The sequence below is a fragment of the Punica granatum genome, chromosome 5 (genome assembly GCF_007655135.1).
Source record: "Punica granatum isolate Tunisia-2019 chromosome 5, ASM765513v2, whole genome shotgun sequence".
NCBI lineage: Eukaryota > Viridiplantae > Streptophyta > Magnoliopsida > Myrtales > Lythraceae > Punica > Punica granatum.
Genome location: NC_045131.1, coordinates 4,381,011 through 4,397,440, shown reverse-complemented (window position 1 = coordinate 4,397,440; position 16,430 = coordinate 4,381,011). Strand labels below are relative to the sequence as shown.

General features: G+C 41.7%; 4 protein-coding genes and 1 pseudogene across 5 annotated transcripts; 3 read left to right on the top strand and 2 right to left on the bottom strand.

The window, feature by feature from the left end:
• The first annotated feature begins 4,917 nt into the window (after positions 1-4,917).
• Positions 4,918-5,289, top strand: LOC116207898 (putative receptor-like protein kinase At3g47110). The gene has a single exon (XM_031541012.1). It carries the CDS (start codon positions 4,918-4,920, stop codon positions 5,287-5,289), a length of 372 nt encoding a protein of 123 aa, XP_031396872.1.
• A 271-nt stretch (positions 5,290-5,560) lies between these two features.
• LOC116207897 lies at positions 5,561-6,972 on the top strand (annotated as a pseudogene).
• Positions 6,973-8,880: 1,908 nt separating this feature from the next.
• Positions 8,881-10,971, top strand: LOC116208813. 2 transcript variants are annotated; one of them, XM_031542374.1, is made up of 3 exons: positions 8,881-9,288; positions 9,488-9,772; positions 10,089-10,971. In XM_031542374.1, exons 2-3 carry the CDS (start codon positions 9,494-9,496, stop codon positions 10,698-10,700), a joined length of 891 nt encoding a protein of 296 aa, XP_031398234.1. In that variant the 5' UTR covers positions 8,881-9,288; positions 9,488-9,493; the 3' UTR covers positions 10,701-10,971. The 2 variants fall into 2 exon arrangements, with proteins under 2 accessions (XP_031398234.1, XP_031398233.1); XM_031542373.1 differs by having other exon boundaries at positions 8,884-9,257.
• Positions 10,972-11,045: 74 nt separating this feature from the next.
• Positions 11,046-14,494, bottom strand: LOC116208812 (probable LRR receptor-like serine/threonine-protein kinase At3g47570). The gene is made up of 2 exons (XM_031542372.1): positions 11,768-14,494; positions 11,046-11,638 (listed from the first exon to the last, which is right to left on the bottom strand). The coding sequence occupies exons 1-2, from the start codon at positions 14,442-14,444 to the stop codon at positions 11,271-11,273; spliced, it is 3,045 nt and encodes a 1,014-aa protein (XP_031398232.1). The 5' UTR covers positions 14,445-14,494; the 3' UTR covers positions 11,046-11,270.
• Positions 14,495-15,388: 894 nt separating this feature from the next.
• LOC116207896 (probable LRR receptor-like serine/threonine-protein kinase At3g47570) lies at positions 15,389-16,106 on the bottom strand. The gene is made up of 2 exons (XM_031541011.1): positions 15,908-16,106; positions 15,389-15,744 (listed from the first exon to the last, which is right to left on the bottom strand). Exons 1-2 carry the CDS (start codon positions 16,104-16,106, stop codon positions 15,389-15,391), a joined length of 555 nt encoding a protein of 184 aa, XP_031396871.1.
• Positions 16,107-16,430: the final 324 nt, after the last annotated feature.

Here is a 16,430-nt window from a genome sequence, read left to right as displayed (position 1 = left end):
TCCTTTGCTCTGTTCGAAGGAGAGATACAGAGGTAGAGAGAGAGAGAGAGAGAGAGAGAGAGAGAGAGAGAGAGAGATCTGTCCCAGAGAAAACAAGAGAGTGGGAGAAAGGGAGCGAGAACTCGACAGAGAAAGCTCGGAGCTGCAACTTACATAGAAGAGCGACGACGGAAGTCAAGAGGGCGATGAGGATAGAGCATGCGGGAGTGTAATGGGGCTGGGAGTAAGAAAGATTCCAAAGGAAGACTTGTAATTAGGTTATGGGTGTGCGTAGGTGTGCGGATGATTCTATTTTTCACGAGTTTCTTTTGTTTGATTATGTATTTCTGGTGAATTTATAGCTTGAATTTCTGAATTTGAAATGAAAAATTAGGAGAGATTCCTGAAAGTTGACTTAGTGCATAAGGGAATTTGGTTTTACTGAGTTTTAATGCGAAAATTAGTCATAACGTGCTATGAAGAAGTCTGTGGAAGGTAAAAGGAAATTTTCTTTTATTGTTTACCTTGTTAGATGATTCAGGGTTAGACTAATATTGTGTAATTTCAAAAGTATAATTTTACTCTAGAATTTTGTCCTTACCGAGATCCGCGTATAATTTTTCAGATAAGTGGGGAGTAGCCTAGCCGTGTTAAAGAATCATTTTTGACATCTAGGATTAGATCGGAAGACTGTATAGTTTGACATAAGGAAGTTTGGGACAGGATTCTTGTAAATATGTTATCACCTGAAAATTTTGATTTTAGACTATTCCAGGTCATATATTAGACTAGTTATTTTCTCGGGATTTATTCAAAATTGAGTTGGCTGGTGTAGTTTGTTGAGATTTGGAGATTTTGTGAAAATTTAAAACGGACTATTAATTGTTTGATGGATTATTGAGGATTTTAGCGGGACTCAATTTCAGGTCGTGACATATTGTAAAGAGATCATATTGTAGCAAAGCACTCTGCGATGTTTGCTGCAGATTCTGCATGGCTCCTACTAATAGAAGAAGAGATTATTCGCTTCAAACTCGATTAGTTGCACCGAGGCTCAGATTATTCGCTAGCTTCAAAATAACTCTTTAGTCACTGCAACGTGTAATAAACAAGTAGCAGATCTAATCCATGAATTAGAAGATCAAGAAACATTGCCGAGGTTGTGCCCATCCTAAAATGTCCAACAAGAGGCGAAAAGAAATTATTTAGCTTTAACCGAAAAACTCAGTTTGTACTAAATTGTTCTTCTCTACTGCAATTCTTCTTGCTCAATAAGGAAGAAGAAATAATTTCACATAAGCAAAGAAGTATCTGGGCTCGCACATGTTAAATTTCTACTGGGGTCCTCATTTAAGAGTCATGAAAATTGTACATAACCCACTTTCCTTCCAAACCGTTACCGATCGATCGATGTTACCCATTCTTGGGGAGTATGTTGAGACAAATAAAATCATAGGAAGCATTTTGATACCTTGAATGTGTTTTGAAATTAACCTCCTCTTTGTGACGTTCTTTTCCTCATCATGGGTAATCATTTTCCTTATTTTTCCCTTTGAGCTCAGCCAATTCAGCGCTTCCTTGATCATCCTTATCAACGTTTCCACATCGTAAATTTTTGCTTCTTTTCATGGCGCCTTTTTTATTCTTCTAGCAGTTTCATCTTCACGGCCAAAACATACAGAGAGAGTGTTAGGAGAAACAGGAGCCAAGAGAGAAATTGGCGGAAAAAAAAGGGAAAAATTATAGGAAAAAATAGATATATATGTTGTTTTCGCTATACTTTTATACGATCAATTATGACATTTGAATATGAGACTTAAGGTCTTGAGATCTAAAATGAGAGTTTGATGGAAGTTGATAAGTGTTGTAGCGCTTTGAACCAGTCGTTGAACCCAATAGTCGGAAATGACTAGCAGAGAGGTTGTTAGTTTGGAGCCACGACTACGGTCAGACATTGGAAGGGGCACTTGAATGATCTAAGTTCTTAAAATCTCGACAATATTTTTTATGATATCATTGAACCGGCTAGTTTAAATTTATGGTTATTCATTAGACTGCAAGCTCATCCTCGAAATCTATTTTCTTAGTTGTTTTTCACTGGTTAGAGTGGTGTGGCGGAAACGAATCCATTAGGAATTTTTACGTAGTTGTTGGACCTTGTATTTTTTTAATGTTTTGTATTTGTACAGAAAATCCTTATATTTCTCGACCAATTTTATTAATTTTTATGGGAAAAGCGGGATTTTTACTGATTACTTGCATGCAATAATACACCCCAAACTACTACAAGTCAAAAAGATCCATCATGAACTCGGAAATGGAGTTCACTTTCCATATATCACACAGAAAATTCTTGTCAAGCCACTATCAATAACAAATATTATTTTAATCTTGTTATTGTAAGAGATTGTGTGTGATAGATTCTTACAGTTTGAAATTTTCGCACTCAGTGTTATCATGGGATACTAACTAAAACTACAATGCTTGAATGATGGCGATGATATCCACGCTCCCTTGATTGTGTCGATGCTGGTTCATTGATGCAGTCCTTTGAGATGTTTCATTTATTCTCTAAAGTGTCTTTAGCTCTCGCCATCCAATCGACACGTAATTTCTCTTATTAGTCATATGAATACTGAGTCAAAAATTCAACAAAAGCTGAGAAGAACTGAATAAATTAACGGGCCAAAAGTAATATTAAAGCATAAACTTTTGGGAGCAAGTACAATCTGATATACTATATAAGGTAATATCCATATGCAGCAGCGGCAGCTTTCCTTCTGATTGATTACAACTTCACTATCCGCACCCTTACAACCAATGATCCGGAAGCTCCCGAATCGCTCTCTCATCCTTCCTCTCATCCTCTGCCTAATTGCTGTTTCTGCTAAAACTGCTCCCAATCTTGCCAATGAAACAGACTACCAAGCTTTACTTGCCATTAGGAGGCAGATAACCTTGGACCCTCTCGAAGCCCTCATATCGTGGAATGATTCGGTCCATTTCTGTGCTTGGAATGGTATGACCTGTGGGAAAAAGCATCAGCGGGTGACCCAGCTGAAGCTCCCGTCGCTTCAATTGGTAGGTTCTTTGTCTCCTCATGTAGGGAACCTTACCTTCTGCTTCACCTCAACAGGAATGAATTTAATGGGATCCTTCCCCAAGAGATAAGTCACTTATCGAGGCTACGAATCCTTAAGCTGACTAACAATTCTTTTGAAGGAGAGCTGCCAAGGAATCTGACTAATTGCCATGACCTGACGACCTTGTTTTTGGCTGGAAACAATCTCCGGGGTTCGAATTCCACATGAACTCGGTTCTTTTGTAAACCTCAACAAATTAAACCTTTCCATGAATCGTTTCACTGGTGAAATCTAACCTTCCCTTGGGAACCTCTCTACTCTAACCCATCTTTATCTAGCTTTGAATCACATCGAAGGAAGCACACCGCCAGAACTTGGGAAGTTATCCAAATTAGAATTCCTTCAATTATCGAATAACAATCTCTCTGGTCCCATTCCCACCTCAATCCTTAATATCCCATCCATCGCAATGATCTTGGTTTCTAACAACAATCTGAGTGGGCCACTTCCCTCTGATTTGTTCTTGATATTACCGAAACTCCAAAGGGCTGTATGTCAGCATTAATAGATTTCAGGACCAATTCCGGCCTCTATAGGGAATGCCTCGAAAATTGTACAGATTGATGTAGGTCATAACTCCTTTACAGGGTCAGTTCCAGCAGACCTTGGAGGCCTTAAGAAAGTGCAGAGTCTAATTTTTGGTCCGAACTTACTAGGAACAGAAGATGGTGATGACTTGAGATTCCTTACCTCCTTAACCAACTGCACTGAACTGATTCAGGTGTGGTCACAAAAGAATATTCTAAAGTACATACTGCCCGAACCAAAAAAAACATGAACCAATCCTGCGTTTTCCATGAAAACACAGGCTTTGGGGGGGTTGGGGGTGGGTGGTGGGGGGTTGAGGTTGGGGTGGGGGCAGGCAGATGATATGGGCTCAGGATAAGGGGCCCATAAAGCTCACGAGTATTACATCAATAAACTGGGTTACACTAAAGACAGTAAGTGAGCCCGTAGAGACTAGTACCAAAAAGGGTGTCAACGGTTATGTTGGAGAAAAATTGGGGAGTGTGAGAGAGGACAAAAATGTCCCACACCGGTTGAAAGGAAAATATGAGAAAAGTTTATAAAAGACAAAGGCTCAGTAACCCATTGGATTAAGATTTTGGATTGCATATGAATCCGAGTCCGAATTAGGCCCATTTTATTTAAAAATTTATCCAATTGGTATCAGAGCCCATGGTTATAATCCTGGATGTGTAGGGCGGCTTCGTGTCGTGAGGTGTGCATAATGCGCATGTATGCGAGGGTTTGTGTGACCTGTAGGCTCGAGTGTAAGCGTAACATGCGGCTCAAGCATGCACCTGTTGTGTCCGATGTCGGGACATTGAAGTAAGGGCGGGTGTGATTAAGTCGTGTGGTCCCGTCGATTGATTAAGGTCACGTGTCTCGTGTAAGACGACATGATACCACGTGAGGGCGGGATGTTGGAGAAAAATTAGGGAGTGTGAGAGAGGACAAAAATATCCCACACCGGTTGAAAGGAAAATATGAGAAAAGTTTATAAAAGACAAAGGCCCAGTAACCCATTGGCTTAAGCTTTTGGATTGCATATGGGTTCGAGTCCGAAAATTTATCCAACAGGTTATCAGAGAATTCTGCTGCGTTTGGTTTGTAAGTAATATTTTAAAATCAGATTTTGATTTTGAAAAAGAGTTGTATAAATAGTTATGTATGAGGTCCATCCTTTGACTTTGTATGAGTTATTTTATTTTATTGTGGGTAGAATTAAATTAAAGTGTGATTTTAAAATTACATTGTGAAATCAAACAAATCTCTCTCGAATGATTACCACATGGGGAGAAAAGGAGGATACAACTTCAGGGATCAGAGGATAACGACAATTACACACCCCATCTCTGAATCCAATTTCACTTCGGCTGGACCAAAACTTAGTATCAGGAATGATACCTTCTGGTATAGGGACCTGGTAAACTTGAAGCTTCTTGCATTGTATGACAATTTGTTTACAGGAAAAATTCCCGATTCCATCGGGAGACTTTCCATCCTGCATCAATTCTCTGTCCACCATAACAATATCTCCGGAATAATTCCATCATCCATCGGGACTATGATTTCCCTGAATCAGATCTTCCTAGGAGAGAATATGCTAGAGGGAACTATTCCTGCTTCTATTGGGAACTGCACATGCCACATATCTCAATGAACTATCTCTGTCCCAGAATTGACTCATCGGCACTGTGCCCAAAGAACTGTTTGATCTTTCTTCGCTTTCAGCAGGTCTACACCTAGCACAAAACTGTTTTACCGGTCCAATTCCATCAGAGGTGGGCACCCTGGTGAATCTCAGGATTTTGGATCTTTCCAAGAATAACATTATTAGGAGAAATTCCACCCGCCTTGGGCAGCTGTGTGGTGTTGGAATCGCTCAGCCTGGAAGATAACCAACTTAGTCGGACCATTCCTTCTTTTCTATGATGAACTTGAGAGGCCTACAGTTACTCGATCTTTCTCGGAACAAATTTTCGGGTCAGATTCCAAGATTTTTGGCTGAATTCACTTCCAAAGAGAATCTCAATCTTTCCAAGATGTTAGAGGGCCAAGTGCCGGAGGGAGGAGTCTTTCGTAACCTCAGTGCGGTTTCAGTTACTGGAAATAATAAGTTATGTGGAGGACCTCCAACATTGAAGTTGCTGAAATGCGAAGCAGTAAGGAAGAATAATAGGAGATCAGTGTCTCGTGGGACAGTTTTGGCCATTAGTATCTCAATCTCCACCATCTTACTTTTAGCAGGGATCATCTCAATGGTTCTCTATAGATCCAAAAAGTCGAAAAGGAAAACAACTATTCACTCTTTGCCTGAGAATCATCACCCTCAGCTTTCTTATGCGGAACTTTCTCAGGTTACAGATGGGTCTTCTCCGGCAAACATTATTGGTGAAGGACGCTTTGGTGCAGTCTACAAAGGGGTTCTGCCCGGAACCTTGCAAGTTGTCGCCATAAAGGTACTCGAACTTGAAGAACGGGGGGCAGGCAAGAACTTCATGGCTGAGTGTGAAGCCCTGAGGAACATCTGCCATCGGAACCTCGTGAAGACTATCACTGCCTGTTCGACCATTGATTTCTGAGGAGAGGATTTCAAGGCCTTGGTGTTTGAGTTCATGCCGAATGGGAGCATCGAGAAATGGTAGCACCCAGTCTCAGCTGAGATAGGACCGGAGAATAACATGGCATTCAGTTTAGCTCAGAGGTTAAGCATAGCCATTGATGTGGGCATTGCACTGGTGTATCTTCACCATCAGTGCCAAGTGCCCATAGTTCACTGCGATTTGAAGCCAAGCAATGTTCTTATCGATGGTGTTTTTTAGGCACACATGGGAGATTTCGGGCTGGCAAAATTTTTTGTGGACAGATCATCTGGGACGACATTGAGCAGCATGATTGGGATTAGAGGATCTATCGGCTATGTTGCACCAGGTAAACGCTAAACTATATTCATGGACATATTTATCCCAATAGCCAAGAAAAATTGAAATATTCTTGTTGAAAGCTTTAGCTGTTTATGATAAGTTCTGAGGGATCATGACAACTTTCAAATGCAGAGAACGGTGTTGGCGGGGAGGTATCAACACAGGGCGATGTCTACAGCTTTGGGATTCTCACGCTCGAACAGTTCACTGGAAAGAGACCCACTGGGCCCATGTTTGGAGGCAACTTCGGCCTTCGGGAGTTTGTCGAGACATCTCTTACTCATGAGCTACTGCAAGTTGTAGACCCAATGCTTCATATAGGAGGACAGGATTTAGAACCACACAGCAGCCTCCTCGAATGCTTGGCATCAATCCTCCGAGTTGGGCTTGCTTGCTCGCTCGGCTTCATTGCCAAATGACAGGATGGAAATCGGGGAAGCTGTTGCGCGACTGCGGAAGGCTCGAGCCATTCTTCCAGTTGACATATAAACAGTTCCCAAGCCATCAGTTATTTATTCGCAGAAGCCTTCACCATCCAATATGTACCAATGGAAATGACGAAGCTATCTAATTGTCCCAGCTGATATGGATTGTTATTTTTTTTCCAGGAAATTTGCTGTGAAGTGTAAGTGTGTGTTCCTTTGCACTTAAAATTAGTGTTGAAAATTAAGTGCTTAAATTTGTAAAAGTTGATTGAAGTGTTTAAATTAATGAAATAAGTACTTAATTGATCAAGTAAAAATTATTTGGTAAATTTTTTTTTTAAGAAAATTATTCGGCAAAATTAAGTGCCGAGAACTGTTTTAGATTTATATTTATCTTCCAGCCCAATATTCACCTTTTTTACACGTTGACTCTAGTATGTTAATATTATATCTTTTTTTACGATTACTGAAAAATAATTAAAAGGAGGAGACAACAATGAGATTGAAGGGGGAGTTGTGGCTCCAATCGTAACCGCCATTGCTAAAGCGAGGTCGTCGGTAGGGGTGGCGTGGCTCATTGAAGAGAGAGAAGGACAATCGAGGGTGATGGTGGCCTCGATCCCGGCCACCACCGCCACCTCGTGTTGAGCCGTCCTCCTCTCTCTCTCTCTCTCTCTCTCTCTCTCTCTCTCTCTCTCTCTCTCTCTCTCTCTCTCGTATTATGGGTAAATGGACCATTTTGGAATTCTCAAAACATTAGGGGCAGAGCTGAAAATATTAAAAAATTGGGGTAGCTGCGCATAAACTAAAAATGAATGAATCTAATTAAGTCCTATAAATTTAATTTTTAGCACTTGATCTGTGTTATCAAACACACATTAAAGTTTTATTTTAATTAAGAAATAGTAAAGTACAATAAAGAAAATAAACTTTGAGGTGCATTTTGAGATGGGGTAACATTCAGGGAGCGAATAGTAGTAATGTAGAATCAATTATAGGTGCACTATGAAAATTTACCAAACTTCTCCCCCGGCCTTTGAACGGGCCTGTAATATAAAAGCCCATGGGCCTTGTGTTTAGTAGGCCATGAATAAAACGAGATCCAATCCCTCACTCTCTGTCTTTTTTTTTTGTGGTGCATACATGATATCAGGAAGTCTAATGGATCTCGATTAATCCAGTTCAAGTCTGGTCGATCCACTAAGAGGATCAAACTCTCATAGTATTGATTTTTTTATTTACAAGGCTAGAACTCGAGATATTATATGAGAAAAATAAATGTCGAATCGCTTTAATCAATTCCTATTAGTCTGTCTATTTTAAATTTTTTTAAAAAATTGCCTATCTATCTACTATTTAAAAGGTATAGATCTATCTATAATGAAATTCTAGTGGACAGAAATCATCTTTTATAAGTCGTCATTGTTTCTAATATCTAGTGATATAATACGAATGATATTGCAGCATACGGGCGAACGCGTGGTATATCCCGACATATCCGATGTTTATCCATGTTTTTATTATTATCCCACTCGATAGTCCGGATGTCAAATATACTGCAGGGCCGGGTCGGCACAGGGCTGAGCTGGATCGGGACACATCGGTCCAGTCCATGGTGGAAAAGTCAACTTTTGCGTGACGTGGCTGTTCCCCATTGGCCCACGTTCTACCGCGAAATATCAGTTTGACCAGGCGAAGTCCTTCTCCATATATACGTACATATACATACATACACCCACACACATTTTTTTTTTTATTTTTTATTTATTTTTTTTTGTTAACCGGGTGTCTGGGATTCGCCGACTAATTTTCGAGGTTCCGTGAACCCTCAGCAACGTACGGAGCGGGTAATCACGCCAAAGGCGCTCCGGTTGTCCGAGGACCCACACACATATCTATATATATTGTACAGCTCGAAATGGAAAGGGAAAAGAAATCCCTAATTCCTCGCTCCCGATTTCGTATCCAAATCTCATCATCTTCTTCTTCAATCTCTGAGATCCAATCCTATCTCTAATGGGTCGCTTCCTTTTGTGATGAGCTCCCCGTTGTCAGTATAAAGCTCCCTCCTTTGTTACCCAGCTGCATTGTGTTCACGCATTCGGCGCTTCTGCTTCCTTCTCTCTGATCACCGCCTGAAACACCCGGAGGAAGGCGATCGGCGTGGTGACCTTAGTTAAAGCAGGAGCCTTTCGTGTTTTTTCTCTGCTTTGTTTCGGCTTATAGAAGTGACCCCGCGAGTCTTATTGGCGATCGGCGGCTTTGGGATCGAGTTTTAGGTATCAAGTTGCTGACATTAGCTCCCGGAAGGTGCTTGTTTTGCGATTGATGGGATTCAATGTTGTATATGCTGTATATATCTCTGGTAGTATAGTGTAAGGATGATGCTTTGAGGCACTGGTCTAGCACTTCATACTGTGGATGGAGGATGAAGTTATTGTTGCTGTTGTGTTATCTCGCTCCGCTGTTCGGGCATTGTGTGAATAAACGATTCTGTGCTTTCATGCAGATATTGATGGACGCGTATTCGCATTCTCTTGAGTCGGATTCTGATGACTGCGACAGTTTCGGTAACAGGCTCGGGAATAATCTCGATAAAGTCTTAAAAATTCGAGATGTTCATGGAAAGCGGTGGGTCTCCGATGAGGATGATGATAGCGAGGATGAGGTTATAAATGCCTTTGGAAGGCACCGAAAGATGTTTGATGATTCATCTACTGATGAAGAGGCTGGGGAAGCAGAGCTTTCAAGGGAATCTCTGAGGAAGGTCTATGAGCTCGCAATGGCCCTGCCTGTAAGTCCGTTTCTAATGCCTCTTTCGAGGTTTCTCTGTTTCGAAGTTGGTAATCATGTTCGCAAATTTGTTCCACTGCAACAAAATTGATACTAGGCCGCCATTGAATTGGGTCTTGTCGCTGTAATTCGGCATTGTTATTGAAAGGAAAAGTTATATCTGGATATTAGTGGTCAGTGGTTAGCATCATCCCCCGACATAATGTTTTGATCCCACCTGCTGTTCGTCCCATAATATCTTCATTGAGAATCTAGGAATCTTCTTGCTATAACCATGCGTTACAGATTTGTCTAATACATTCCATCCTTACTTTCAGAGTCCTGCAAACCTCGTATCAGCCATGAAAGGCAGCCGTGAAAGGGCGGAACAATCTCAGAAGAATTTAACAGTGACATGGGCTCCTGATGTGTATGATCCGCCTCCCACACAGTTAGAGTTAATCCTAAGTAGAGGCACAAAGCAGCAAAAGTTGCCCAAGAAAGAAAAGAAATCTGGAAAGAAAGCTCAGAAAGGTAAAGACTTCTCGCGAGGGGGTAGCAGTGGTAAGGAATCCTCACGTGGCAGCAGCAGGGACAAGACGAAGAAACAACATCGTGGGTTTAGTGGAGGTTCCAGGCGTTACAACATGTTTGCTGATGGTGATGATGACGACATGGAGAGCTTCAGTTCTGGTGTTCCTGACTCTGCCTTCGAGAGCAAGAAGGATTCTTCTCGCTGGGGTGGTAGAGACAAGAAGAAGCAGACCTGTGGGATGGGTGGGAACTTCAGGCGATATGACTTGCCTCCAAGTGATGATGACGACGACGATGAAGAACAGGAGGTCAAGGCTGGGAAAGTAGAAGCTGGTAGTCCCGACTCACACTGTGGCAGCAGCTTCCTCAAAGGCTCTCTCAAGGAGTTGCACCATTCGGTTGCAAAGGCATTATGAGGTGCCTAAGCCGGATATCTCATCTGGGTCTCTCCTTTCACCTTGGAGATGGGGTACATAGTCTAAATAATAACCGGACTCGGGAGACCCAGACTTACGGATACACGCCTACTTCTGTAGTTGACTCAGTTTTACTCAGTTTACTCTATCTTGTGAAATTCGTGCATGACATACACAAAGTTTAATGTGAACAGGATACTTTGATGTTTAGTGGTTGATTTAACAGCAACCTAAGTTTTGATGCTTAAAATTTGGTTAATTTTCTGGCTTATTTCAGTTACTACCAGGTCATTCTTCTATTTGTAACACACCATCTTCGATCACTACCGGCATTAATAGGAAATCTAATAACGAACAAACTCCTGATTATTGATCTTGCAAAACGGTTGGGAGAAATCCCGACTTTCAATGTTAAGCACATAAATCTTGCTTATGAGATAGTGTTTTGCCAGCAACTATCGGCTGGAGATGGAGGTCTACTACCTGATTCAGCCTTTCAGAAAGACTCGAATCCCGACTGGATGATGCTAACAATAACTGTGAAAAACTCCCAAGTGGATGTACCATTATTTATATATCGAGCACACAACTCTCACGCCCTGTTTTCCCTCGCAAGAGAATACTTCGTGCCTTCTGCAATTCTACTGCCGCTTTGCTAATGTCCATCCTCTCATTTGGTTGAGCAGCAGAGCACATCAGCCCAACTCGCTGGATTGAGACCAAGCATTCATGGAGGTTGCCCTGCACGTCTTTCAAGCGAAGCAACGGGTCTAGCACCTGATCCAACCCATGAGGAAGTGATCTCTCAACAAATTCATGAAGGCCGAAATCACCACTGAACATGGCTGTGGGTCTTTTCCCAGTGAATAGCTCGAGCAAGAGAATGCCGAAGCTGTATACGTCGCCCTTTGTGGATACCTCTCCTCCGATACCATATTCTGTATTTTGGGAAAATCTTAATAAGATTTAAAACGATAATACATTGCTTCATATTGAAAACAAAACTGATTGGGAACAATTTTTCTAGCACTACTGTGAGAAATAGATAGCCATTATTCAGTATGTACCTGGGGCAACGTAGCCGATAGTTCCTCTAATCCCAATCGAACTATTCTCTGTCCTCCCTGATGCTTGGTCGCCCATGAGAAACTTTGCAAGGCCAAAATCACTTACATGTGCTGTGAACTCGCTGTCGAGAAGAACATTGCTCGTTTTCAAGTCGCAGTGAACTATTGGTGTTTGGCCATTGTGGTGGAGATATTCCAATGCATTGCCCACATCAATGGCTATATTTAATCTCTGTAGTACACCTAGTGTCATGTCAGTCTCACTTCCTCCTGTTTCATTTGGAACTGCATGCAGCCATTTCTCGAGGCTCCCATTCTCCATGAACTCGAACACAAGGGCCTTGAAATCTCCTCCTTGGGAATCCAAGGTCGAGCAACAGGTGATAGTCTTGATAAGATTCCGGTGACGAATGTTTCTTAGAGCTTCACACTCAGCCATGAAACTCTTTCTTGCTCCCCGTTCTTGAAGTTTAAGTACCTTCACGGCAACAGTCTGTTCACTACTTGGTAGAATCCCTTTATAGACTACACCAAAGCTTCCTTCCCCGATCTTGTTTTCAAGAGAGAATCCATCGGTCGCTTGAGAAAGTTCCGCATAAGAAAGCTTCAGGTGACGATCTTCAGTCGGTGAAGTTACTTTTTCTTGCCTTACTGACCCACTCGACCTATAGAACCTTGCACTGATGATGGCTCCTGTTAGTAGTAAAAATATGGAGACTGAGACACCAATTGCCAGACCTATCGTCTGAGATTGTGACTTATGTCCTTTCTTCGGTGCTGCTTCTATACATTTTGGCAACTGTAAGCCCGGTGGTCCTCCACAGAGCTTACTATTTCCAGTAACTGAAACAATACTGAGGTTCTGGAAGACTCCTCGGTTTGGCACTTCACCCTCAAACATGTTAAAGGAGAGATTGAGATTCTGGATGAATGGTCTATCAGCAAAAAACCCAGGAATTTGACCGGAGAAATTATTTCTAGAAAGATCGAGGAATGCTATGCCTTTTAGATTTGACATGGAAGGTGGGATGGTTCCGCTAAAATGGTTGCCCTGCAAGTATAGCCATTGCAACACCACAGAATCACCTATAGTGGATGGGATTTCTCCAGACATATTGTTCTCCGAAAGATCCAAGTTGTGGAGATTCACCAACTTACCAATTCGATATGGAATTGGACCTGTGAAATTATTTTGCGCTGCTTCGATTGAGAGTAGACTAAGACCAAAAAGTTGTTCAGGTACATTGCCAACAAGGTGGTTCTGGGAGATATCTACTTCGCTAAGACGTGTGCAGTTCCCTATGGATGAGGGTATGGTCCCCTCTAACATGTTCCCCAATAAAAAAAAATAGACGATTGAAGTCATGTTGCCAATGGAGGACGGAATTACACCTGAGATATTATTCTGGGCAATGGAGAAGAGCTGCAGCTTGGATAGTTCCCCTATGGAGTCGGGGATTCTTCCCATAAGCATGTTATCATACAGAGTGAGCCACTCCAAGTTTACGAGGTTCCCTATTCTTGAAGGAATGGCTCCTGATATGAAGTTTTCATGCAGAGCGAGTAAAGTAAAGGTGGTCGAGAAATTCGTAACAGAATCCGGAATTGTCCCCTTGAGATTGTTATAATTTCCCCACACTGCACGTAGGTCAGTGCAGTTGTTTAAGGAAGTAAGGAATCTTAAATCATCACCTTGTTTAGTTCCTAGAAGGTTGCCACCAAGAAATAGAGACTGCAACTTTTTGAGTCCACCCAGGTCTGTCGGCATCGGTCCCGTAAAGGCATTAGAAGATAAAACAATTACCACGAGTTCAGAAGCATTGGTTATTGAGGATGGAACCGGTCCTGAAAGCATATTAATGCCGAGATACAGCCCCTGAAGTTTGGGTAATGTTAGGAACAGATCAGAAGGAAGAGACCCGCTTAGATTGTTGCCACCAACCGCAAACATGACAATGGAAGAGATATTGTAAAGGGAAGGGGGAATGGGACCAGAAAGATTGTTGACTTGTAACCGAAGGTGCGTTAATTTTGAAAGCTGACCAAGTTGTGGCGGTATGTCTCCTTCTATGTGATTTTGTGCCAAAGAAAGACTTGTAAGAGCCGAGAGTTTGCCCAGCGATGGCGGGATTTTGCCAGTGAGTTGATTTGCGTATAGCCATAATACAGTGAGCTTTATAAGAGAACCGAGTCCTTCAGGAATTGACCCATGAAAATTATTCCCGCCCATGCCCATATGTGAAAGATCAGCACAATTGGTAAGATTTCTTGGCAGCTCTCCCTTGAAAGAATTGTTGTCTAGAGAAAGAGTCTGCAGCCTCCTCAAGCGACCAATTTCATCTGGTAGTATCCCGGAGAAACCATTCTCATAGAGGTTAAGCATCCTGAGGAAAGTAAGGTTTCCAATATGAGGAGGCAAAGTACCTGCCAACTTGAGCGATGGGAGCTCAAGTGCGGTCACCCGCTGATGCTTCTTTCCGCAGGTTACTCCGTTCCAATTGCAAAAGTGGATTGAACCGTTCCATGATCTGAGGGAATTGGATGGATCTGAAGTTATCTGACCTCTGAATGCCACTAAGGCTTCGTAGTCTGTTTCGTTGGTGAGGCTAGAAGCAGCCACTGCTTGGAAGATGATGAGAACAAGGATGAAAGAGCAGTTTGGCATCTTTGGAGTCATTGTTCGTGCGTTCGTGGAAATTCAATATGTTGGAACGCAGAGGCTGGGTTGAGGTGTATCTCAGCTTCCTTCAACTTATATATAAATGTAGTACTGATTCGCTGGTGTTTGATGTTACATTTGCATATAATTGAAACTGGGGAAAATATTAATTTACTATAAGTTCAAAGTCTCCCAGAAGACTTGACATCGTGTTCATAAAATTGAATTTCACAATCAGAAGACAATTTGTTTATGGAACCGGCGAGTCAGCTGTTCTTGTCCCAAGTCTTTGTCTCTACTGAGGTAGGTATGCCGGCTGAATGAAAGCAGAGTGTGAAAACTTGAAATTGAGCAGAAAATCCAACTTTATATAGTAACAGATAATCAAGTGGTTTGACTTGGTAATCACCAAAGCATAAAATGAAAAATAGCAGGAAAGAAAAAGAAAATAAGACGGCCATCAATTAAATCCCCAGCCGAAAACCGTATCAATAAGAGATTTTTCGATTCAAATTTAAGAATCATTCCCGAATTTGCAGTTAAATTTAGTGCGAAATAGTTCAATTGTAGCTTGATTTTGATTGGTGCAACATGGCCAATCATGCCTCTAATCTCACAATCTAGTCAGATGCAGAAGCTCTACTTTGAAAGTCCAAAATCACTAACATGTGCCGAAAAATTGCCGTGTTTGGTGCGTCACGGGGGAGGTTGGCTGAAAGAAATTGGAATCTACAAACAGAAATTGTTCGGATAAGCACTGCAAATGGTTCTACAACTCTTAGATTTCTGATAGAAGACTTATATGGGACGTAGATGTAGTACAGGGGAGAAAATTTACTTTAAACACAGTCAAATAAGAGGATCGATTGTATATCAAGCAAAAATGTTCAAATGTTTAGACATACTACAGCCTACTAAAGAAACTTTCGAGCAACTGATGGCCTGACGTATCTTTCACTCTGTCACACTCTGTTTCTTCTCGTGCCAATTCGAAGAACAGCTTTTGCCTTTCGCAGTGATATGGCAGCCTCTCCAATGTCCATCCTCTCCTTCGGTTGCATGTTAGAGCACATAAGACCGACCCGCAGAACTGAGTCCAAGCATTCGTAAAGGTTGCCCTGTAATTCTCTCATGCAAAGGACTGGGTCCAACACTTGATTCAGCTCGTGAGGAAGAGATGCCTGGATGAATTCACGAAGGCTGAAGTTGTCACCTAACATGGGCCTAGTGGGTCTCTTCCCTGTGAAGATTTCAAGCAAGAGAATCCCAAAGCTGTAAACATCGACCTCCATGGATACTTCACCTCCAACAACATATTCTGCATTTGAAACATAGTTCTAGCCTTCAACATTTAACAGATGTTCCAAGCATAAATATTCTAATTGAAACCAAGTTAATCTAATTTCCTGAGTTGAACAAAATCTGATGTGAGAAAATTGATTTTGCAAAGCCAAAATCACTTAAATGTGCCAGAAAATCACTGTCAAGGAGAACGTTGCTGGGCTCCAAGTTACAGTGAACAATTGGCGTTTGGCACTGGTGGTGGAGATACTCCAGTGCTGTGGCCACATCAATTGCAATGCTTAACCTCTCTACTATACTTAATGTCGTAGTGTTGTTATCTCTTCCACTCTCGTTTGGTGTTGGATGCAACCACTTCTCAAGGCTTCTCTTGGGCATGAATTCAAATACCAAAGCCTTAAAATCTTCACCTCAAAAATCAATGGCTGAGAAAGAAGTGATAATCTTCACGAGGTTCCAATGCCGGATGGTCCTCAGGGCTTCGCACTCGGCTATGAAGCTCTTGCTGGCTCCCTGCTCTTCAAGTTTCAGTACCTTGATGGCAACAGTTTGTTCATTGCTTGGCAGAACCCCCTTATTATGCAGGTATTGGAAATATTTATCGAAATGTTTGTAGATATTGAAAATGTTTATTTCATTATTTGTTTGTTGAATTAAAGCTTTGTCTTTGTATCCTTTTTAATCAGTATCAATATAGCTGTA